At 59.1% G+C, this 24,387-nt stretch overlaps 1 protein-coding gene across 1 annotated transcript in view; it reads right to left on the bottom strand.

Annotated features, from left to right (window-relative positions):
• ABLIM3 (actin binding LIM protein family member 3) overlaps positions 1 to 24,387 on the bottom strand; it is a 49,919-nt gene continuing 25,532 nt past the window's right edge. The window contains exons 2-23 of the mRNA XM_066329400.1: positions 20,814 to 20,954; positions 17,405 to 17,588; positions 17,154 to 17,266; positions 15,182 to 15,308; positions 15,010 to 15,103; positions 11,019 to 11,106; positions 10,474 to 10,532; positions 10,155 to 10,226; positions 9,664 to 9,819; positions 8,832 to 8,861; positions 8,236 to 8,365; positions 7,396 to 7,494; positions 6,121 to 6,171; positions 4,754 to 4,888; positions 4,439 to 4,503; positions 4,021 to 4,168; positions 2,763 to 2,792; positions 2,178 to 2,236; positions 1,523 to 1,583; positions 1,372 to 1,379; positions 808 to 888; positions 1 to 153 (exon numbers count right to left, since the gene is read on the bottom strand). Of these exons, the coding sequence (XP_066185497.1) occupies positions 40 to 153; positions 808 to 888; positions 1,372 to 1,379; positions 1,523 to 1,583; positions 2,178 to 2,236; positions 2,763 to 2,792; positions 4,021 to 4,168; positions 4,439 to 4,503; positions 4,754 to 4,888; positions 6,121 to 6,171; positions 7,396 to 7,494; positions 8,236 to 8,365; positions 8,832 to 8,861; positions 9,664 to 9,819; positions 10,155 to 10,226; positions 10,474 to 10,532; positions 11,019 to 11,106; positions 15,010 to 15,103; positions 15,182 to 15,308; positions 17,154 to 17,266; positions 17,405 to 17,588; positions 20,814 to 20,954 (2,045 nt within the window). The 3' untranslated portion in view covers positions 1 to 39. The remainder of the gene's footprint in view (positions 154 to 807; positions 889 to 1,371; positions 1,380 to 1,522; positions 1,584 to 2,177; positions 2,237 to 2,762; positions 2,793 to 4,020; positions 4,169 to 4,438; positions 4,504 to 4,753; positions 4,889 to 6,120; positions 6,172 to 7,395; positions 7,495 to 8,235; positions 8,366 to 8,831; positions 8,862 to 9,663; positions 9,820 to 10,154; positions 10,227 to 10,473; positions 10,533 to 11,018; positions 11,107 to 15,009; positions 15,104 to 15,181; positions 15,309 to 17,153; positions 17,267 to 17,404; positions 17,589 to 20,813; positions 20,955 to 24,387) is intronic.

Below are 24,387 nucleotides of genomic sequence, written 5' to 3'. Positions count from 1 at the left end.
TATATTTATAGGTATGTATATATTTATAGTGCAGTGTGTTTAAAACAGCCGGGCCTGCTTCTTCAGCTCGTTCCTCTTCCACAGCGCCAGGCGGTCGAACTCGGCCATGGTCATCCCGAAGATCTGGTAGAATTCCTCCTGGGACAGGTGCCTCTGGGGACAAATGGGAGGCTGGGCCAGAGCTGGGCACTTCCCAGGGGGGTCTGAGAGCAGCCCCTACCCGCTGGGACAATGGGGTGACACAATGGTGACACAAACCCCAGCGGTGCTCCCTCGGGGGAGGAGGAGGACCTGCCTCCCTCCTGCCCCAGCCAAAGGCACGGGACACTGTGGGCCTGACATTTCTGGGTTGGAGAGATTCCAGCCTGCTAGCAGCTGCTGACTTTTTCCACCAGAAAAATTTTCTCAAGGAAGTTTCTTCTCAAAATAACAATCTCAAAACCATCTTTGCCCAGGTGGTGTTTTGCTGTTTCTCTATGGGATTAGAGAGGTGTCGTCCCTATTCCCCAACCATGGTCAGTCTGTGTGGGAACACCTTATAAAAGGTAATAAGAATTAGACAATAAAGCTTTTTTTCTGTGCTCTTTGCCTTCTGAAATATTTGAAATCTTTCAACTTTCTTCCACATCCAACAGCGACAGGGGACAGCTCTGCCCGGCCAGGGGACAGCAGGAGCACTGTGACACTCCCCTGACATTCCTGTGCTCCTCTGGAGATGCTCCTCACATGGCCACGAGCCTCACACACTGCCGGGGCCACCCCCCTGTGGCCTGACCGTCCCCAGTGAAAAAAAAGGCTCTTTCTCACCTCTAACCGAGTCCTGTCCACATCTTTGGGCAGCTGGTTCCTCCCCCTGGTCTTCACCAGCAGCAGCTCGTAGGGGTAAATCTGCACAGGGGACAGGGACACTTGGGGCACACTTGGGGCACACTGGGGAACGAGGGCAAGGCCTCCTGCTGTATTTAACCGGGTTTGGGAGGCACAGCTGAGCCCAAGGCTTGGACGGGGCAAGGAGAGGTGGGAATTGCTCTCAGGGTGACTCTGATCCACCCTGAATGTCCCTGGTGGCTCTGGAATAACCTGCTCACTCTGCAAAACCAGGAGCGACCCAGGCACGGGCAGGAAAGCAGCAGCACCACCCCTCTGTGCTGGTCCTCACCCAGGGGACAACTGCGGGAGGACTTGGGAGGTGGCAGCAGGGGGAGGACCCTGCTCTGAGCCCCACAGTCCTGGCATGGGGCTGGCAGAGCCAGCACGGAGCGGAACAAAGGCAGAGAGCCCAGCGTCCCTCTGGAGAGCCTGGGGACACGGGGACACATCCCTGGCACTCCCACCTCTGCCTGGTGGCCGCTGCTCGCAGAAGGCTCTTACCTTGTACTCTGTGGGGAGAGAAGAAAAGCAGAACGTGAGCCACACTGAGTGTCACCACCCTGTCCCCGAGGCTGCGGGGACACCCCCTGGATCCCCCAATTCTCCCTCGCCAGCATCTCCCCCGGGATCCTGCTCCCCGTGCCCCCCTCACCTCGCATCCCCCAGTTGACGGCGTTCGTGCTGTCGTAGTGGAAAAGCTCCGCGCTGGGAGGCTGCGGGAGGGATGGACACAGGAGGCGGTCAGACACTCCCAGTGCCACCTCCCACGTCCCCCACGGGGACACCGAGGTCCCCAGCTAGCCCAAGGTGAAGTGACAAGCCCCTGGAGGCAGGAGCAGAACTCCTGATCCCGAGCAATCCCTAGCCAGGGGGATAAAGCAAAGTTCTTCTGCTGGAAAGGAACAGCAGCATCCCACTGGAAAATGCCCTGTGGGAGTTTCGGGGCAGGCGCTGCCTGGGCACGGCCCTTTGGACCCCAATAAGCGTCATTTGGGGTGGGCACAGGGCAGCAGGGACAGCAGGAATGCAGAGGAGGGGGAAATGGGACATCCCAGTCATGGAAAGGGAGCACTGGGGGCTTGGAGCAGCCTGGGAGAACGGGGAATGTCTGGGAGAACTGGGAATGCCTGGGAGAACTGGGAATGTCTGAGAGAACTGGGAATGCCTGAGAGAACTGGGAATGCCTGGGTGAATGAGGAAAGCCTGGGGGAACAGGGAATGTCTGGGGGAACTGGGAATGCCTGGGAGATTAAGGAATGCCTTATTGAATGATCAGGGAATGCCTGGCAGCAGCAGGAGACACTCACCCTGTGCAGCCCGTTCCTCCTGTAGGCAGGAAGAGAGGCTGACTTAGAAATGAGGGGATCTGCAAAGAAGCCACCAAGGGGCATCAGAGAAAAAGCAGGAATGAACCTCCCAGCCCAGGCCACCCTCTGCACTGTGCCCCCAGCTCCGGTCACCAGCCCTGTCTCCTTCCAGCTCATTTCCAGCCTTCCTCCCGTGCTGATATTGCTCTCCCCAAATCCCTTTCCTTGCAGCCCTCCCACCTCACCCTGCTCCTCTCAGTGTCCCCGACTCGTCCTCTCTGCCCTCTTTCAGCTCCATCCTAACCCAGCCTTCCAAGGGCTCCTTCTCTGCTTCCCCCCTCCCCTCCCCGGTCCCGGCTCGGGCTCTGTGTCCCCGGGCTCGGGCTCTGTGTCCCCAGGCTTCGGCTCTGTGTCCCCGGGCTCGGGCTCTGTGTCCCCAGGCTCGGGCTCTGTGTCCCCGGGCTCGGGCTCTGTGTCCCCAGGCTCGGGCTCTGTGTCCCCGGGCTCGGGCTCTGTGTCCCCGGGCTCGGGCTCTGTGTCCCCGGGCTCGGGCTCTGTGTCCCCGGGCTCAGCTCGGGCACTCACCGCTGTCAGCCAGGTAATGGGTCCGGGGAGCTGCAAGGAGAGCAGAGCCGGCTGTCAGGGAGGGCCGAGCACCCCAGGCCACGCAGAACTGCCCATTCCCAGCCCCACAGACCTTCCCTGGGGCTCCCCGAAGGGCTGAGTGTCCCCAAATGTCTCCCTGAGTGTCTCCCTGAGTGTCCCCAAGGGCACTGAGGAGGGACAGCATGGAATGTGCAGGGCCATCCGTGCTGCCGGACTCTGAGGTGTCCCCCAGTCCTCCTGCGGCCCCAAGGGCAGGGCTGGGTGCCCTGGGGGCTCTGGGGAGGAGCAGTGCAGGCGAGGCAGCCCTGGGGTGCCAGGAGGTCCCAGAGGTGCCAGCCCAAAGCAGGTCACAGCAACCCCAACGTGGCTGTGCTGCCAGATTCCCAAGGGATCCTTCAGCCATTCCATGAGGCACTTCCAGGCTGCCCAGACACCAGTGGGCAATGCCCAGACACCACAGGGAATGGATGGAGGGACTGTCCCCATGGAGCTGGGGCACAGGGAATGGATGGAGGGACTATCCCCATGGGACTGGGCACAGGGAATGGATGGAGGGACTATCCCCATGGAACTGGGCACAGGGAATGGATGGAGGGACTGTCCCCATGGAACTGGAGCACAGGGAATGGATGGAGGGACTGTCCCCATGGAGCTGGGGCACAGGGAATGGATGGAGGGACTGTCCCCATGGAACTGGGGCACAGGGAATGGATAAATGGATAAATGGATGGATGGATGGATGGATGGATGGATGGATGGATGGATGGATGGATGGATGGATGGATGGACTGTCCCCATGGAACTGGGGCACAGGGAATGGATAAACGGATGGATGGATGGAGGGATGGAGGGATGATGGATGGATGGATGGATGGAGGGATGGATGGACTGTCCCCATGGAGCTGGGGCACAGGGAATGGATAAACGGATGGATGGATGGAGGGGTGGATGGACTATCCCCATGGCACTGGGGCACAGGGAATGGATGGAGGGACTGTCCCCATGGAACTGGGCACAGGGAATGGATAAACGGATGGATGGATGGAGGGATGGATGGAGGGAGGGATGATGGATGGATGGACTGTCCCCATGGAGCTGGGGCACAGGGAATGGATGGATGGAGCCCAGCTCCACTCCCAGCCCCTCTCCTCAGCCCTTTCCTCCTTTCCCACCCCCCAGACTCCTCCCCGGGGGCAGGGGCTGGCCGGGGTGGGACAGAGGGACAGGACAGCCTTACAGCCGTTGAGGGAGCCCTCGTAGCCCGCTGTGTGCAGGGCCTCTCTGCTGCTGGCCGAGCTGCGAGGGGGCGTCCAGGGGTCTGTGTACGAGTTGGAGCGAGCCTTCATCTCCTCCCTCAGGATCAGCCTCCCGATGCCGCTCTGGATCTGGCAGGGGGGGAAAAGCCACGTCGCACTCCTCCTTTCCCTGCCCAGCCCTCTCTGGTGCTGCCCTGGCACAGGTTTGGCATCTCCTGACGATGAGGGGCTGGGGGTGCCCCGGCAAGAGCAGCCCCTCCTTCAGAGCCCACGAGGGGACAGATGGCCCAGGACGGCAGGGCATGGTGGTGGCACCTTCTCTGGGGGCTGAGCCTTCTCCCCAGAGCCAGCTGGGGACAGTTTGGTGCTGGCTCTGCGCCCAGCAGGGCCGACACTCACCTTGTGCATGCCCCGGTCGTAGCCATCCTCCTCTCCACCTGACGAGAACCTCCGGGCCCGGGGAGCTGCAAAGGGACACGTGAGGGCTCAGATGGGGACAAAAGCGGGGACAGGCAGGGAGGAGACAGTCCCCAACTGCATGAGGACAGTCGATTCTCAGACACTTCCTTGGGTTTGGGGTCACCTTGGCAGGTATCTCAGCCCAGCCCCACTTTTGTGTGCCCAGACCCGACTCAAAACGGCGTTTCCTCCCAGAAAATTTGTTTGGCGGAATGTGTTTCCCTTTCTGCCAGCCCCCAAAAGGGGATGTGTTACCTTTGGGTGAGCCTTGGAAGGACCAGTATTCCGACTCGGAGTGGTAGTAGGGGTCTGGGGAGTAGGCGGGGCTGTACTTGGAGGACTGAGCGATGTCCTCGCTGGTTTTGCTTTTCGTGGCTGCAGAAGTGTTGTCTGCAAAAGGAGCCAAGGTGAGGATCTGCAGAGATGCACCCCGAAGGAAGGCGAATCCTCTTCCCTCCCCCAGGGACTGCCAGGGGTTTGTGTCTTGGGACAGCGCGGAGCAGAGCTGGGAATAATCCATTTTCCAGCTGCTCCTCAAGGGTGCTGAGGCAGGGGACAGTGACAAGCAGGGGATGTCACTGAGGTGGCTGGGAAGGGACCCAAATGGCTGAGAGCCCACAAGTGCTGCCTCCTGCGCCCTGCTCACCCCAGTCTCACCAGTGGCACCCAGCTCCCCGTGCTGTCCTGTCCCCAGGAGCTGAGACAGGGGACAGAGGAAGGCGCAGACCCAGCAGGGACGGGGCTCTCGGGGTTCTGCCAGGACAAGGTGGCAGCAGGAGGGGAGCAGGGGGGCTCTGGCAGGGCAGGGTCCTCACGGCAGGGACACACAGAGTGCTCAGGCTGGGGACAGAGCCCAGGGGGGAGTTGTGCTGCACCGGGAGAGGCACAGGGGAAGGAGCACCGGGGACAGGAGGAGGTGGCAGAGCCATCCCAGCACCTCCGGCAGGAACAGGGGACCCAGCAGGTACTTACAGCAGCAGGAGCAGCCAGCAGCGGGCGGTGGGAATGGGGCAGGAGGGAGGGGAGAGCCCGGGAGAGAGAGGAGACACAGTTACTGCTCGGGGAGAGCTGCTGTCCCTCCGGGAGCAGAAACAGGAGGGGACAGTGCAAGCCAGCCCTGCTGAGAGCCACCAAACACTGAGAGCCACCAAACACTGAGCCACCAAACACGGAGCCACCGAGCAGTGGGAGCCAGCAGACACCCTCCCCAAGCCTGGCTTCCTCCCGTGCTGATATTCCTCTGTTTCATGTTCCGCCCCGGAGCAGGCACCCAGCACGGGCTGGGATTTTTTTCCAGGGCTGCATGTGAAACTGCAAATTGCTTTTTTCATCCCCTTTTCTGAGGCTGTTCTGAGTCCCTTATCCCCTCTGCCACCCCACCAAGGCCCTGCTCCCCCTCCCACGGCTGTCCCTGGTGTCACCGCCAGCCTTTGCTCCATCCCTCACCACAGGGACGTGGTCTAAAGTCACTCCTGTCCCTCTCTGAAGCCACTCTGCTGCCCAGACCGGGAGCAGGAGCATCCCACCAAAGCCCAGCTCCCAAACCTTGATGCCAGCCCCATCTCCCACCCAGTCCCCTCCCCGGGGTGACACGGGGACAGGACACAGCAGCCAGACCGTACCGTGGCGCTTGTAGATAGGCGGCTTCCTGTAGATGTTGCTCTCGCCAGCAGCTGGTGGGAGAAGAGAAAGGGGAGACAGAAGAGGGAAAGGGAGCTCAGTGTGGGCGTGCTGAGGGCGCACAGGACACGGCTCCTGCAGCAGCCACCACCCCCAGGCCACATCTCCATCACACAACGACCTCGGGGCTCCCCGAGTGTCACCTGCGGGCACGGGGACACGGTCCGGGCTGTCCCCGGGACATGCAGTGAGCGCCCAGCGACAGCATGCACCGGGCCCGGCCCTGCCAGCCGGCGGCCAGGCACCCGTGCCAGCTCCGGGCCGTGCCAGGAACCGCCTGCGGGCTACCTGGGCCGAGCCAACATCAGCCACCATCAGCCACCATCAGCCACCAAAGCCTCTTTCCGCAGCACAGAGAGAACAGAGCGAGTCGGGAGGGGAAAGCGAGCTGGAGCCTGGCGCTGGAGCGGGCAGGGGACCATCCATAAACCACCGAGCGGCAGCGGGAGGGCAGGGACGGGATGGGGTGGGATGGGATGGGATGGGCAGGGCGGGGATGGCAGAGGAGCTGCGGGAGCCTCTGGGTGTCCTCAGGGCATCAGCGAGGATGCCACGATTTTGGTTCCTGCTGGTTTTTGGGGGCACGGGGAGATGCCAGCAGGGTTCTGCCCCCGCTCAGGGGTGATGGGCAGCTCTGCCTGCTTCCCAACCCACTGTGCCCTTTCCTGCCCGCTCCGGCCGTCCCCCGTGGGCTCTGCGGGAGCGGGGTGCCCCTTACCTGGTGACCCCCTGCAATCCCTGCAGAAGGGGAGCAGGCAGCTGCCAAGCCCAGGAGAGTCTGGGGGAAGGGAGCGGCGGGCCCTAGGGGGAGTATAAAATAGTCATCTGTAGCGGGTGGGTGTGCAAGGCCTCTGGCACACAGGCTCCGGCTGGTGACCCTCGGGGGGAAGGGGACAGGCGCTCACCAGGGGACTCATCTCGGTGTGGGGAGTGGAGGAAGGGCAGGGAAGAGGAAGAAGAGGGATGTCGCGAGGATCAAGCAAACTCCGGGGCGCCTCTGGCACCTCCGGGTGGTGACGGGGATGGGGAGAAAGGAGGAAAGGTTCAAGCCGTAGGTCCCGTTTATGGATGGCCTCTACCCCAGGGCTCGATCCTGCTGCCAGCTGGCTCTAGGCAGGCGGCGGAGCTAAGGCATGCGACACAGCGGGGACGGCACATGCGGGCATGCCACGGACACGGCGCTCTGCCCCCGGCAGCGGGGACGCCCCGGAGCCTACCTGGGATGTGGAAATGCTTGGGCGCTTGGTATGAGGTTGGAGTGGAGGACCTCACATCTAACTGGCTATAGTAGGGGGAGCTGCGCCCGCTCTCGGTGCCTACGCGGGGGCCGAGCACAAGCAGCCGAGTGAGTGACCGAGAGAAGAGAACAAGAGGCAGAAGAGAGAGAGAACGGCTGTTAAACGCAGCGGTGTTAGAGCAGCGAGGGCCGGCCCGTGGGAGGCGGGGGGTGACGGGGGCTGCGCTCCGCGGCAGTGATGGAGCGGGGCGGCATTTCCCGCATCTCCGGACGAGGAGGAGGAGGAGGAGGACGGGATGCGGAGAAACCCCGGCCCGGGGTATGGGAAAGCCGAGCGTGCTGCAGACAGTGATGAGCCCTTGGCCGTGAGCTCAGAGTGTCCCTGTCCTTCCCCCGAGCTCCGGAGGACGGAGACACGGGGCAGGCACACGCTGCTCTGCCCGGCCATGCTCCGGGCTGTGCGTGCATGCGGTGTGCAAAGAGCTCCCCGGGCACAAGCACTCTCCTGCACAGCCCTCCCAGAGCCACCGCTGCAGCTGAGGGGTCTTCAGCAGAGCTGGAGGTCACCTGCCTCCCACCCCGTCCTCCAGCATCAGCTCCTGCCTGAGCCCAAAATTCCCTCCGGCCTCTCCTCGCTGCTGGCAAGAGTTTGGAGAAGCAGAGGATGCGCAGAGCTGGGCACTGCCCCCGCCGTGGGCCACCCCAAGCCTCCTGCTGCTTGCCGGGTGAGAAACCGCGGAAATCCCAATTTTTATGGTGATCCTGTCTGCACTCGGCGCTGTGAGCTCAGCTCGGCCTGGCCGTGCAGCCCAATGCTCACCTGAGCGGTAGAAATGGTGGGGGGACCGGGGGATGGTGGGGGACATGCCCTGGCGGCTGTAGGTGGGGGAGTCGATGTAGCCGGGGCTGGAGGCTCGTCTCTGCCGCGTGTCAAAGCTCTCGTAGATGTCCTGGGGGCGGGGAAGGTGCGGGGTTAGAGCCGGCAGGAGGTGTCCCCTGCCTGGGGCAGCCCGGGAGGTGCTGGCTGTGTGACACTGGGCAGGGGCTGTGTCCTCTGAGGCTGGAGGTGTCCCCAGCCTGCCCTGCCTCCCCCTGCCAAGGCACAGGCAGCAAAGGGGTTGGGAGCAGGTGACGGTGTCCAGGCAGAGGTTTTGTGCCTGGAGATTGTCCCCTTCCCCTAAACTTGATGACAGTTTTGGTGTCTCCCTGCACGGGGCAGAAGCTGCACCCTGGGGCCACTCTGCCAGGGAGGGCTTTGACCCTGCTCCCGTCGGGGCCTGAAGGACACCACAGTCCCGTCCCCCCATCTCCCCACACCCTGGGACAGCCAACAGCCCAGGGGGAGGAGCAGCAGAGCCCCCGGGCACAGGGACACGGTGTGGCAGCAGCAGGTGACAGACCCCCAGTGCCCATTACCTGTGAGTATGGGGAGAGGGTCCCCAGGGACTGGAGGCAGCAGGAGACAAAGTGAGGAGGAAAAAAAGAGAGAGAGACAGAGACAGAGACAGCACATGGTTAAGAGGAGCAGTGACAGAGAGGGGCCCCACAGCAGCTCCCTTTCCCCAGGCAGTGACGGGGACACGTGGAGCTGAACTGGGGCAGGACACTGAGCACGGAGCCCCCGGCCAGGAGAGGAACTGGCAGGAGAAACCAGCAGCTGCCACCTCTCAGAGACCTCTGTGGAGAGGGGGAAGCACAGAGGGCCACGGCCACGCTGCCTGCAGGACACCAGGCTCGTGACAAAACCTTGGGACGGGCATGAAAGAGATGCTGCTGCTGCCAAATCCTCTTCCAGCCCCACTCCAGCTGTGTGAGCTGCTCAGACCCTCTTCTTCCTCCATGGGCTCCCTGAAGTCAGGCAGCAGCCCCAGCGGGGCAGGCAGGACAGTCCTGGGCCTGAGCATCCCCTCAGCCAGCCCCCAACAGGGCAGCCCTGCTCCAGAGGTGCTCCAGAGGTGCTCCAGAGGTGCTGTGCTGCCTGGGCTGCAGGATTGCCCGCCTGGGGCCAGGCTCAGGGCTGTGAGGGGTGAATTCCCTGCCCATCCCTCCTCTCACACAGAGCTCTCTGTCCCTGCACACGTCCTGAGGTGACGGGGATGTTCCTGACTCACAGACCCTCCCCAAGGCTCTGGGAGCGGTCCTGCCCCGCTCCTGCCTCCCTGCACTATTCCCAGTGGCACGAACAAACCCCCCCACGGGTCTCCCCCAGGCTGGGGCCATCCCTGCACGAGTTGGGGACACTCAGTACCTCCCCATAGCTATATCTCTCCAGCGTCTCATCCGACGTGTATCTGTGATAGGGCTCGTAGGAAATGAGGTCAGGACGCTGCACTTCATAGATGGCTTTAATCTTGGGAAGAGCTGCCAGGTCTTTGTAATTAAGGATCTCATTATCCACTTTAGCCTAGGGAGAGGGAGAGGCAGAGACAGAGAGACGGAGAGGAAGAGGAGGAGAGAAGGGAAGGGAGGCTGGAGCGCACAGCACGGGGCACACAGAGCCCACTGTCACCCCCGCAGCAGGGACAGGCGAGAGGAGAGGCCTGAGAGGCAGCACTGGGAGGGCAGAGGGGCTGGGAGGGCAGGACTGTGCCCCTCTGGGGGCTCCTGAGCTGTGCCACAGCCCTGGCGGCTGCCTGGACGAGGGGACGTGTCCGTGCTGTCCCCAAATTCTGGGCTTGTCCCATTGGAAGCTGCTGCTCCCATCCCGGGGCCCTGAGTGAGGGGCAGGGCTGCACTTACGCAGATGACACGGTTTGGGGAGCCAATGCTGGAGCCAGGGGGGGAGATGGAGGTTTCCGACGTCCTTCTGTGCTGTGGAGGCACAAAGGGGGAGGGCAGGTGAGAGCCTGGCGCCGAGGGACCCCTGAGCAGGGAAATCGTTGGTTTGGGGGCTGAATTTCACTTTCACAGCCTCAGCCAACCCATCATCCCGTGGGCAGCCTCAGGGAGCCGCTCCAGGTTTGGGCACTGCCAAAAGAGCTCAGTTCCAGCAGGGACTCGGGGACAATGGAACCTGGGACCTGCCACCTCTCGAGGTGACCCTCACCCCGCTGCCTACCTTCAGCTTCTTCTCTGCTCTGGCCGCCTGCTTGCAGATGGGGTGCCACACTTCAGAGCCTGCAAGGCAGCCAAGGGACAGTGTTTGAGCCCCACACACGGCCACCCCCCTGCCAGGGGTCAGCCCGGTCCCCCTGCCATGTCCCTGCCACCTCCAGCAGCGCCACGGGAGCGTGCAGGGCAGTGGGGACTGTGTGTGACAAGGAATGGAACAGCTCCAGGGCACTGAGGGCAGGGGCCAAACCTCAGCTGGGACAGCGAACTCGGGTGGATTTGGGGTGGCCCAAGCAGTCCCTGCTGGTTAACCCGGGCTGCCACTGAGCTTGGGGCATCCCAACACCTCCATCCTTTGGGCTGGAGGGAGCAGGGATTGGGTTTGCCCAGATGGGACAGAAAGTTCCCAGCTCAGGGGCAGGGAAGGTTCCGTGGAGGGTGATGATCTGTGCACACAGAGCAGGGCAGAGGGGGATCTCGGGCACTGCTGCACACAGACCCTTCCCAAAAGCAAAAGAACCCAAAGCCCACCCGTGCCAGTCACAGCCCTACCTGTCAGGTACATCTCCTCTCCCTCTGTGAACATCTGGTGGCAGCGCACACATCTGGCACAGGTGGGGTGGTAGTGCTTCCCTCCTGCCTGCGGGGGCGAGCACAGAGCGGCCCCTGAGCCAGGCAGGACACGGGGGCCTGTCCCTGTCCCTGTGTCACCCTGTGCCAGCCCTCGCTGCTGCAGACAGTGACCGGGTCTCCTTGGAGACCTCCCCATCCTGTGGAGAAAACCTCTCCATCCCTGGCTGGGCCACCAGTCAGAGCAGGAACCTCCTGCTCTCCTTGGAATGTTCAACACCAAGCAGAGGTCCCAAACCTCCAGGGACGCTGTCCCCACAAAGGTGACACTCTGGGGATGGCCAAGACCCTCTGCAGCTGGCCTCTGCACCAGCTCTTTCTTCACAGATTTGAAGAGAAACAGCGAATTCGGCCTCAGCTGTCACTGCAGGGGAGGACCCCACAGACCTCCCTGTCTGTCACTGCCAGTCCCTCTCCCTAAAGGAACTTTCCTCCTTCTCTGCTCCAATTTCAGTGCTCTTCTCCAGCTGAGGGGAAGCAGAGCTGCTCCTCTGGCTCTTCAGACAGGGTTAACAGCTGAAATGGGGAGCTTGCTCCTCTCCAAGTGTCTGTCAGCATTTCAGTTATGGGCTGCGAGCTGGGAGCCAGCTCAGGGCAGGAGGAATCTGGGCTGCTACAGCTCAACCCCAAAAGAACTTTTTGCTCCCGTAATAAACCATGAGAAGGGGGAGAATAATTGGAGGTGGCAGAGGGAAGATGAGGTTTCTGCTTATAAAGAAGAAGGTTATGGCAGAGGGGGCTGGAAACAGGAGGATCAACAGGGAAAGTGGCTGTGAGGATAACTGAGAACCTGCCCACTAAAATCAACCTGGATTTCGGTGTCCTCGGGGTGCAGGTGGCAGTCACTCCCTCCAGTTTGTAAAAGGTTTTAGGACTGGCAGGAGGATGAGTTTGGAGAGTTTGGAGCCCTCTTCCTTTCCTTCCAGTGCAGGGAGGGGCCAGCCCTGGGCCAGCCCAAAGCATTCCCCCAGGAATGCCCCAGCCCATTCCCGACTTTCATTCCATCACACGCCTTCTCCAAAAGCCACCCAATATCTCAGCGCCCAGAACTCCTCCAAACCTTGCTCCTTTCCTTCTGCTTGCTATTCCAGCTTGAACAAGGCTGGTGGAGCTGCGAGAGGGAAGGGACCTGCTCGTTATCACTTGGGTCCCTTAAAGACTCGTTAATCATCCAAGCCTGGCTGGCAGCTTGGGGCACTAGGGAACGCCTGGAGGCTGCCAGGAGAGCACCTGGCGGCTCCTTAATGCCTAAAATTATTGAAAAGCACCCTTTTCATTTCCTGCTCTGACAGAGAGGACAATTAAAGCCCCTGGATTCACGGATGGTTCAAGGCTGGGAGCAGGCAGAGCCCAGGGAAGGGTGAGGAGTCAGGCTTCCATCCCTGGAGCTGTGTCCAAGGCTGGATGGCGCTGGATGGATGACAAAGCGCCATCAGACAGGGACAGAAAGCTGTGATGTCATCATTGTCATCATTTCCTGCTGAAGGCTGGCATTCACACCGACCCTGGGAATCCTTGGGATGCTCTCCGGTGTTTAAAGGCACTGATCACCATGAGAACACAAAGCCTTGGCCTACACCCTGAATATTTAATTTCTCCTCTGTTCTCTGATTTTACTGCCTATTTCTCGTAGCTTAAATTGTCTTATCATCATCTCTGCTGAGTGTGGAACAAGACCAGATGTCTGATTTCTGTACCTCAGTTAAATGCCTAAAAGACAGTTGGTGTGAATCCAGCCAAAATGCTTGTGAGTGTTTTATTGCATGTGTCTGCCTCAGTGATGTTTGTACCTGAATATAGGTGTATGTTCTAGATGGTATATTCTAATTCTATATTCTAGAGATGATATATTCTATATGGATGGTATATTCTATAGATGGTATAGTCTAATTCTATATTCTATAGGTGGTATATTCTGTATAGATGGTATATTCTATAGATGATATATTCTATATAGATGGTATATTCTATAGATGGTACATTCTATATTTTATAATAGAATTTTATTCTATAATTTATTCTAATTCTATATTCTATAGATGGTATATTCTACATTTTATAGATGATATATTCTATATAGATGGTATATCCTATAGATGGTATATTCTGTATTCTGTATTCTATACTCTATAGATGGCATATTCTATATGGATGGTATATTTTATATAGATGGTATATACTAATTCTATATTCTATAAATGATATATTCTGTATGGATGGTATATTCTATAGATGGTATATTCTATAGATGGTATATTCTATATAGATGGTATATTCTATAGGTGGTATATTCTGGATGCTATATCCTATAGATGGTATATTCTATATGGATGGTATATTTTATATGGCTGGTATATTCTATATACCATCTTCTCCAGATCGATGTGGAAGGTGGGCTGGAATGCAATGATCTTTAAGGTCTCTTCCAACCCAACCCATTCCACGATTTTACGGCAGGAATCCCCTCTGGCTGCTCCCCGGCTCCCAAGGCAGGTCCCCCCACGCTGCCCACACCCGGGGGTGCCTGAGGAGGCTCCATCCCGGCACGGGGCCCTCTGTGGGGCTGGCACTGCCCAGAGAGGAGCAGCAGCCGGGATTTGATGCTCTGCTGTGTCCAGATTTGCTGACCCAGTGCGGGGCAATCAGCCCGGGGCAGCCGCGGCAGCGCTGAGCTCAGGTTCCCAGCAGGGCTGGCACTGGAGTCAGCAAAACCCTTCCCTGGCACACACAGCCCGGCCACAGGCGCTGGGAAGACTCCTGGAAATTTGTTCCAGCTTCAGGAGAAGGTTCCTTGGGCAGGCTGGAGCTCCCAGGCCAGCAGGAACAGGGAGGGAGAGCTCTTCTTGGGGAGCTGTGAGTGAAACAGGCTGGAGATGTCCTGGGGCAGCTGGAGACTCACAGAGCCACTGCCAGCCCAGCCCACAGCTCCTGCCGAGCTCTGGTGCCTCTGATTTTGGGGTGCAGCTCCCTGTCCCTGCAGCCTGGGGCTGGCAGAGGTGTGGGAGCCCTTCCCTCCTGCTCAGCCGTGAGGAAAGGGAGGTCGGAGGAGTGACAGAGCACAATTCCAGCATTGCTGCCTCTCTGTGCCACCACAGGGCCGAAAAATCACACCAGGCTTCTTTCTCTGTGCCTCCTGAGCCTTTAAATTACCCTCAGACTGGATTTTCTGCCTTTTGGTTTTCCTTGCCTGGGACAGAGCAGAACATGAGAGGACACATCACTTCCAGGAGCTGGGGAGGACCAGCCCTGAGGGACCTCTCTGTCCTTCCCCAAAACCACCCCTCACTCCCCTCACCAGCTGTGCAGCCCCACCACTGTCCAAAACACGTCCTAAAGCCACCTGCACCCCTGGTGGGATCCCTGGGGAATCCCTGGGGAATCCCTGAGGAATCCCTGGGGAATCCCTGAGGAATCTCTGCACCCCTCCCTGGCTCTGCCACAGCCCCTCCTGCTGCCCAGCCAAGCGTCCCCCAGTGCAGCGGACCCCTGCTCGGGTTCCTGCGCTGCCCGTGGGGCTTCCACGGGGGTCAGTGCCCACGGGAGGGATGCCGCAGCCCCTCTCGCAGGCTCCAGAGCCGCGGGCAGAGCTGCGGGATGCGTTCCCAAGGCAACAGGCAGGCTGGCGGCACAGGGATGCGCTCAGGGTGACACCCAGAGCGGGCATGGCACACACATGTTCCCACACCTCCGGACGTGTCCCCAGCACCCCTGCGACTCGGGGTGTTTCCCCAGCTCCAGTATCCAAGCTCCGGTGTTGTTTTCCCGTCTCCCACCCTCCAGGGAAGGTGGTCAGGCTGTGACAGAGCTGCTGCAGGACGAGGCACGGCTCCCAGCGATGGAGGGTGGCACCTTCCCAGCCCTGCCCAGGGCATGTCCCCGTTGTCACCGCCCCGGCTGCAGCCCCGGGACTCACCTCCAGGACGCGGCCGCTGATGTAGCGGTCGCAGGTCTCGCACTTGATGCCGAACTGGGCGTGGTAGTCGGACTCGCAGTACGGGATGCCATCCCTTGGGAGAGGGACAGGAGAGGTGAGAGGGGACAGCCGCGGGGACAGCCCGGGGATGTCGCAGGGCGGTGGCACTCACTTGCTGATGTACTCGCCGGTGAGGATGATGCCGCACGTTTGGCACTTGAAGCAGCTGACGTGCCACTGCTTCTCCAGGGCCAGCAGGGACTGGCCCTGCTTGATCTCCTCCTTGCAGCCGGCGCAGTCTGCGGGGACAGGAGGGGACGTGGGACACGGCAGCACAGCAGGGACACCCACAGGACACCCACAGCTGTCACCTGGCACTCCCCTCATAGGAAAGCCCTTCCCAGGAGAACTTTCCAGGGATGATGCTGTTAACAACCCCCCTGCTCCCAAGGCAGCCTCAGAGGATCATTTCATTCTGGAAATCTGTCACCTCTGCCTGTCCCCAGCACAGGAACCAGGAGGAAATTTGGGACCTCTGAGGTGCTGCTGGCACCCAGCCACAGCACAGAGCTGGCTCCTCCTCGGGGTGACAGGTCTGAGCCAGGCCAGTTGGACACCAGGAAAAAAAAAATTCTGATCTGAAAGAGTTCTTGGGCTCTGGGAGGTGCTGGAGTCACCCCCCTGGATGTGTTCAAAACGAGCCTGGACGTGGCTTTGGCTGGTGAGGAGGTGCTGGGTCGTAGGCTGGACCTGATGACCCCAAAGCTGTTTTCCAGCCTGGTTCCCGGTCCTGTGCCGGGCTGTGGGAGGCGCACGCGGCCCTGGCAGGTGCCCAAGGGTGGGAAGTGTCCGCCAGAGGAAGGGCTGTGCTGTCCGGCCACGTCCGGCCCCGCGGGGCTGTTTCCTCCCTTCCTCCCCTGGCTCCAGCCCTGCTGCCAGCAGGAAGCACATGGCCCTCGGACCCCTGACCTTGACCTCTCCTTGTCCTCTCCTCCCCCTGGGCTCTGCCTGGACTGGGGGGGTTCTTTAACCCCTCCCTGCCGCGGGGGAAGAGGCAGCTCATCCCAGGCTGCTCCGTGCCAAATCCCTGCCTGCTCGGCTAAGGGGACAAGATTTTCCTGGGAAAAAAGCAGGTTCTGTTCCCTCATTCAGCCCCTGCTTGGTCTGGGGGTTGTTTGCCGGGCTGGGGCTGCAGGGAGAGGTTTGGAATTCTCCTTCCTAGGGATGCTTTTCCTACGGAATGTACCCACGGCCTGCACGGCTCCCCTTGTCACCCTGCTGGTGGCACTGCCAGGGCCACCGGGTCCGTGAGGGACACGAGAGGGTGGGCCAGGCTCCGTGTGCCGGCAGCTGCCATGAATAAGGCATGGTGTCCTCAGGTAACCCCGCTGCAGGGCTGGAGCAGCGCCGGGAAGGGGATGGGGAGGGAGAGGAAGGCAGAGCCCGGCTCTGGCAGCTCTGGGAGGAAGATGGGGGAATTCCTGGTCTTTGGCTCAGTCCACTCCTCCTCCATCGAGGGCAGCTTTGGGGGGCTCCCAGGGGCTCCATCAGCACCAACCCTGCCACCAGCAGTGCCACCGTGGTGACTGGGTGACAAGGACCATGGGTGACGAGGGCCATGGGTGACACCCAGCCCTGGCTCTGGCCCTGGCAGGAGGGGAAGGTCCTCCCAACCAGGGGTCAAAAGCCAGGCCAAACCCACCCAAAAGAGCTTGTCCATCGCTCCAGCTGACGTTTAGGGGTTCCCTGAGGCTCACAGTGTGAGGGGATGAGCAGAGAAAACCTTTCAGGGCTTGCAGACCCAGCAAGGAAAGCTGTGAAAACCCCAGGAGCATTCCCAGGGCAGCCACTCGGGCACAGGGCAGCTGACCCCGAGCAAACCCAGCTCCAGAACCTCCCCGGGAGCTCAGCCAGCCCTGCCAGGGCGGTGACACCTGCCCAGGTGACAAACAGGCCAGGGGAGTTCCCGAAACCAGCGGTGAGCTGGGTGGAGCCGCACGACTGCCCCGACACTCCTCCCGAAGCTCTGTGACACCCGTGGCTCTGCAGCGCTGCACGGCGGTCCCCAAACCTGTCCTGCCGCCCTCTGCAGGGCCACACGGTGCCTCTCTTGGTCCCCCATCCCAGGACCGCAGTCAACTCACGGCTGGGCCCGTGGATCTTGATGGGCTTGGTGCTGAGCAGGGCTTGGGAGCAGTTTTGGCAGACGCAGTCCTTCCCGCTGAAGGTGACCTTGTCTCCGATGGGGAACGGCTTCCTGCGGCCAGCGAGAGGTGGGGAGGGGTCAGCTGCTGCTCTGCCCCACACAGGGAGCTCCTCCTCTGCTGGGGCCAGCGGGGAGCTCCGCCGAGGGCTCCTGCACAGGGTGTCACTCCTCGGTGACAGCTCCACTCACCTGCAGGTGCTGCACACAAAGCACTTGGGGTGGTAGGTCCTGCCCAGGGCAGAGATGACCTCGCCGGTGATGAAGTCCCCGCAGCTGTCACAGCGGGTCCCGTAGAGCTGCTGGTAGTCGTGGGTGCAGATGTACTCCTGGTTCTTGAAGAAGAAACCCGACTGGGCCAGGTCGCAGCCGCACACTGGGGAAAAGGACACGCGGCCATCACGGGATCCCTGAGCCGCCTCTCCGGCTTCCCGCAGGTATCTCGCAGGGTTTAGCCCTTCCCGGCCGAGCTCTGGGGCCTCCCCCGGCTCCACAAGGTGTCAGTGTCGGGCTGTGGGATGGGGCGGCTCCCACCGGGAATCCCATTGCCGGGAAGGAGCCCCGCACTGCAGCGCTCCTGCACCAGGCGCCGGCGGCTTGGCACTGCCCGGCCATCGCCTCCGAAACCTGCTGCACCCGCCTGGGGCTCAGCGCCGCCGCTCGGCGCTCTCGTGGTGTCAGCCAGATGAGGACAGGGCTGCCAAAGAGCTGGGAGTGCCCTGGGGACAGCCTGGGAGAGGTCCCGTCCCCGCCCTGGGGCACGGCTCTGTGATGAGCCACCTCCAGTGGCGGGACATTGCGGCCGTGCCCTGACGGGAACAGCTCCCGGGAACGCTGGGCTTGGAGCTCTCCCTGCTTGTTTTTCCATCCGTGTCCAGCCCAGCCTCGCTTCCTTCCCTGCTGTGGGAAGTGTGGGTGGTGCACAGCCCATCACAGGAATCCGAGCAGACGTGGCCAGCCCTGGCCCAAATATCGTCTCCCCGGCCTCAGCATCATCTCCCTGGCCTCAGCATCATCTCCTCGGCCTCAGCATCATCTCCCCGGCCTCAGCATCATCTCCCTGGCCTCAGCATCATCTCCCTGGCCTCAGCATCATCTCCCTGGCCCCAGCATCATCTCCGTGGCCTCAGTATCATCTCCCCGGCCTCAACATCATCTCCCCGGCCTCAACATCATCTCCCTGGCCTCAGCATCATCTCCCCGGCCCCAGCATCATCTCCCTGGCTTCAGCATCGTCTCCCTCCCTTCCTCCTTTCCTCCTACGGCTTCTCCAGCCAGAGGGACCCGCAGAGCAGCAGAGCCTGGCACTGGAGTGGCCCAGGGTGCTGTGCACGGTGCCCATCCCCTGTCCTGCAAGGTGACAGCGTGGCACAGCCCACCTCGGTCTCTGCTTTGTCCTTCAGCCCCCTGTGTCCTGTCCCCACACCTGTGGGCCAGCCCTGGGGGACAGGGGACAGCCCTGGGGGACAGGGGACAGCCCTGGGGGACAGGGGACAGCCCTGGGGGACAGGGGACAGCTGGACCCACTGCTGCAGGGCCTCTGGGGGCAGAGATGCAGCTCCTGTCCTTGAAGCATCCCTGAGCTGCTCCCCGGAGCCGGGGGTACCCAGCAGAGGAATTGGGGTCTCCCAAACATCCTGTCAGCAAGGAGGGACAGGCCAGCAGCTTGGGGACAGCATCAGGAAGCAAATGCAAGATAAAATGAGGCTGCTCCGTGCCCTGCTGGCTGTGGGAACAGCACATCCCATGGTGTCACTCCTGTGCCAGCTCCTGGGGACACGCCAGGGACAGGCAGTGGGGCTGGAGCCAGCCAGAGGTGGCAGGAGGTGAGAGCTGCGAGGGAAGGTGAGACAGGAGGATTTCCTCTCATTATTTATTCCCTTTCACTTGGAAATCGGGCAGTGAGCTCTGCCAGGCTCTCCCTGCTGCCTCCCGGGCCCTTTGAAGCTGGAAGCTGTCTGAGCTCTTTGTCTGGATGCTCAAAGCTCCTGCTGGATCCTCCTGGCCCAGCCGGGAAAGGGCAGGATGCTCAGAGCCCTGCAGCTGCCAGTCAGCCCTGAGGGCATCCCAGGACAGATCCCCCTTCCCAAAAATCTGGGGACAGCCCGGGCAAGTGTCACCTCTGTTCTTTGGCAAGGAGCAAAGGTGGCCAGGGGGATGGTGCTCAGCACAGGGAAGACCAGGGGCCTTTAAAAACCCCGGGATGGGGAATTTTACAGCCTGCAGGAGCTGGCTGAGAGCAGCTGCTCCAGTAAAGGAGCCGAGGAGCCCTTCAGCAGCAGCAATGCACCATGAGCTTTACAGCCCTGCAGCGCTCCTCTGGTGCTCCAGGAGGATCCAAACCTCTCCTGCCAGCCCTGGGGGACAGCAGGTCGCAGCTGCACGCCATGGGCAGGTGGCAGGGATGTGTCACCCAGCCCCGGCTCTGTCAGGAGCTGCTCTGGGCATGTCCCCACCTCGCTGCCTCTCAGCCAGGCTGGCAGTGCCTCCTCCTCCTCCTCCTGCTCAGGGAGCAGCCGAAGGACACGTTGATCCCCCCCAGACACAGATGGGGACCTCAGGCTGCTCCAGGGCAGTGACACTGCCACCCACTGTGCCACCTGTGTCACCTGTGTCACCCCACACCTCAGTGGGCCGGGTAGGGCTGTCCCCAACCTTTTCTCTGCCCTCGGGGCTGTGGGACAGCCGGGGTGTTAAAACCCTAAATGCCCCAAACCACCAAGCTTTCTGCTTTAACAAGTGAAAGAGGGTTAACTTCAACTTGAAGCTGTAAAAACGGCTTCCGAAACCAAGTAATAGCGCTGAAAGTATTTTAAAAAATACTTTTTAAATTTAAAAAAATTTTAAAAGCGCTGAAACTACGTGTGTAGTTATGTAAAAACGTGTCCTGTCACGAAGTAAAATATTTAAAGTTGAAAAATTTCAAATATAAAATATTTCTATAGATATAAAAAATAGTATTGTTAAAATATTAAATAAAACGGTGATAGAAATAGTAATATTAACATTTAAAATAGTGATGTTAATATAGAAAATAGTAACAGCAATAGTAACATGAATGTAAAATGTATTATTAAATATAAAATAGTAATAGAAATAAATAAAATTTAAAAACATATATATAAAATATATTTATAGATTATATATTTCTATAAAAATATATCTATATATAAATAATATATAATATATAACATATACATACAATATACAATATACAATATACAATATACAATATACAATATACAATATACAATATGTTATATGTTATATGTTATATGTTATATGTTATATGTTATATGTTATATGTTATATGTTATATGTTATATATTATAATATATTATATAATATATAATATATAACATGTTATATTTCATAATATATTTTATATAATGTAATGTAGTATAATATAATATAATATATTATTTACAATACAATATAATATAGTGTATTATTTATAATAAATATATTATATAAAATCATAGAATAGAGAAAATAATTCCTATATCATTTATATCTAATTTCCTATCTCACTATAGAAAAAAAATTTAAACGCTGCCTCAACTCCTCCTCACGCGGCCCCCAGGGCCGGGGGCTGTCCTACCTTGGCAGGTGAAGCAGCGGATGTGGAAGTGGTTGCTCTGCACACGCACCACCTCGCCCTTGCAGGTGTCCCCGCAGCGGTAGCACTGGATGGCAGAGGAGCTGCTCCCGGCCGTGTAGGGGTTTTGCTGGTAGGGAACTGCTGGCAGAGAGGAGGGAAGGCGAAAGGAGACAGGAGAAGGCTCCGTTAGGATTTGGGACGTGGCTGGGTGTCACCGCGCTGAGCTCAGCCCGGTGGCAGCAGGGGACATCAGGCCCAGCTCTAAGGACAAGGGACAGCCCCCAGGGACTCGGAGGTGGGAGCTCAGCCCGCTCTGCGTTTGGCATTTCCCACAAAAGAGGCTCATGGGTGTGGGTCTGAGAGATTTCAGCCTGTTGGCAGCTGCTAAGTTTTTCCCCAAGGAAAAAATTCTCCAGAAAGCTTCTTCTGAAAACAGTCTTAGCAAATCACTGTCCTCTCTCCAACCTTCTTTCTCCAGGGGGTGTTTTGCTGTTTCTCTGATTTAACCAATGGCATTAGAGAGGTGCTGTTCCTATTCACCAACCATGGTCAGTCTGTACGGGAACACCTTATAAAAAGTAGTAAGAATTAGAAAATAAAGCCTTTTTTTCTATGCTCTTTGCCTTCTGAAATATTTGCAGTCTTTCTTCGGTGTCCTACAGTGACACATGGTCAAACTCTGTGCGGGGCAGCCTGTCCCTGCATGGACAACCAGGTGACAGCACCATCCCAGAGCTCCCCAGACACTCTCCTGTCCCCAGAGCAGCGACAGGAGGACACTGCAAGGACCAGCCCCTCGCTGCTCTGCTCAGCCCACTTGGCAGCAGCACGGGAAGGAACTGCTGCTTTTTTGGAGCTTCCACTTGTTTGCTGAGGAACTGGAGGAAGAAGTCGTTTGTCAAGGAGCTTTCAAACATCACAGCCATCGAGTGCTTGGCCCTGGCGGGGCTGTCACCTCCTCAGCAAAGAGCAGCAGCCCAGTCCCACAGCTCCTTCCAGAGTGTCCCCGTGGTGTCTGGAGGTTCTGGAAGGGTCTGGGGGCTGCAGGGGAGGGAAAGGCAAGAGCTGGATCCCTCCTGCTGCAGACAGGGCTGGGATTCGGAGCTGGATCCCTCCTGCTGCAGACAGGGCTGGGATTCAGAGCTGGATCCCTTCTGCTGCAGACAGGGCTGGGATTCGGAGCTGGATCCCTCCTGCTGCAGACAGGGCTGGGATTCAGAGCTGGATCCCTCCTGCTGCAGACAGGGCTGGGATTCAGAGCTGGATCCCTCCTGCTGCAGACAGGGCTGGGATTCGGAGCTGGATCCCTCCTGCTGCAGACAGGGCTGGGATTCAGAGCTGGATCCCTCCTGCTGCAGACAGGGCTGGGATTCAGAGCTGGATCCCTCCTGCTGCAGACAGGGCTGGGATTCGGAGCTGGATCCCTCCTGCTGCAGACAGGGCTGGGATTCAGAGCTGGGATTCACCCCACACTCCTCATCCCCTCTGGGAACACCACACAGGTACTGCCCAGCAGCCTCACCCCACGCTCCGGGGTAAAACCCCTCCTTTTCCCCACGGATCCTGCTGCAATTCCCAAACCCAGGGAGAAAACAGAGCAGCTCCTGCTTTCCCTGCCCCGCCTGGGAGTGCCTGGGCTGGAGCTCCAGCCAGGCTGACACCACACCAGCCACTGGGGGATTTATTTGCCGTAAGATTTCCGAGAGGGAGTCACAGCCTGAGCAACTCGAGCAGCAAAAAGGAGGATTTCAATGGGCCAGATTTGCTGACCCAGGGCTGAACTGCATTCCCAGGAACAAGAGAAGCAGCTGATTGAAAGGCAGCCTGTGAAGTCCCTCCAGAGCAGGGAAGAAGGGGCACAGGACACAGGAGATCACTCATCAGCGGCTCCTCGCTCACCGAGGGGCAGATCAAGTGACAGGGAACAGAAACAGCCCATTATTGGCTTCAAAGGCCGAGCAAGAGAAGTCCAAATGACATTGAGACCGTGTCACAGTCAAAGCCCATTTCCCGGTGCCAAGTGCCCAGGGGCGCAGCGCTGCTTCCCTGCGGGAAGTGGGCTGAGCCTGCCGGAGCTCCATCCCTGCAGCTGCTGGGAATGGGCTGTCAGGGCAGCTCTGAGCGCCCTCCTCAAAGCTCACACCCCAGCCTTGACTTCCAAGAACTTCCAAGAGCTGCTGCGGCTTCCCTTCCCTGCAAGCCAAGAACTCTCAGAGGCACCTAAGGCACGAAAGGGCACCAGAGGAGTGACAAAACGGGAGTCAGGTCTGGAATTAGCCCAGCAGAGACTAATTAGTCTAGACTTAAATCACTCCGAGGTCCCAAACAAAACAAGGGAGCAGGGAACTCCCACCCAAGAGACACCAGCCCCGGGAACAGGAATCCAGCACCTCCTGTGATGGTGGCAGCGGGTGCCCAGGAGCTCTGCAGCTGCCTGAGGGGACCAAGAGGATTTCCCGAGGCTGGAATCAATCTGGGATCCTCTCTGCAGGGGTCTCCAGCAGAGCAAGAGTTACAGAGCTGAAACTTCCTCCCACGCACCCACTGCTCACACCCTGGCCCAGAATGAAGCCAAGCCCTGGGACACAGCCACGGAAATAAATCCACAAAGCTGGGAGAGGAAAGCAGGACAGAGGCAGGGGAGGGGGGAGAAAGCCAGGAATTCATCCACACTTCGACATTCACAATAAAGAAAAGAGGGAAGAAAAAAAAAAATTAAAAAATAATTATGTCAGAAGACGCAAGCATCACTTAGTGCTGGTCTCCAGGGAAAAGCTTCCTGGTGTCCATAGCAACACATCGCCAAGCCCTTGCCTGGTCTGATGGGAGGAAGGCAGAGGAAAAGGAGCTGAGGATGGGAAAGATGCTTTTAGCTGTGCTCCAGCACGGGCAGAGCTGGATCTGCTCCATCACAGAGCTGGATCTGCTCCATCACTGCCCATGGGACCCTCCCGCTGCATCCAGCCCTCCCCAACGCTCCCTGATTTGTGCTTAACCTCTGGAATTTTGTCCTGGAACATTGGGGCATTGTGTGGCTGCGTTGCGGGCGGCAGCTGCCCGCCTCGTGGCCCCGTGCAGGAAGTATTACACATCCCAGAGCCCCCAGCACAGGGCCAGCTGAGCGGGGCAAAGCTCATTACACCCCAATAATCCCCTAATAATGTAAGTAGCATTAGTGGCCCGGCAGCCTGGGATACAGCAGCCACGGAGAGGGGGTGGGAGCTGCCCGAGGAATGCCATAATCCTCCCTCGGTTTGCTCCTGTTTTTTTATCACGGCCGGTTTGGGCCAACAATTCATGAGTTTGTGCTCCGTTCTCCGTGCAAAACGTGGCCAGCGCTCCCCTGTGGGGCTGTGCCCGTGTCCTGGCTGGTTCCTGTGGGTCCAGCCGGGCTGGGAAGTGCCCCGGGGCTGCGTGGGCACTGGACAGATTTGTCACTGAGCTGGATTAAGGTGGCAGCTCCGGTCAGGGCTGGCTGCCCCGGGGTCAGGCTGTGCGCAGCCAGGCTGTGACCTGGGCACGGGGATGTATTTCTCTGAGGAATGGTTTTTCCCCAGGACCCCTGAAGCCTGTA

Source organism: Sylvia atricapilla, chromosome 14, assembly GCF_009819655.1.
Source record: "Sylvia atricapilla isolate bSylAtr1 chromosome 14, bSylAtr1.pri, whole genome shotgun sequence".
NCBI lineage: Eukaryota > Metazoa > Chordata > Aves > Passeriformes > Sylviidae > Sylvia > Sylvia atricapilla.
This window is presented reverse-complemented; position numbering and strand designations above follow the sequence as displayed.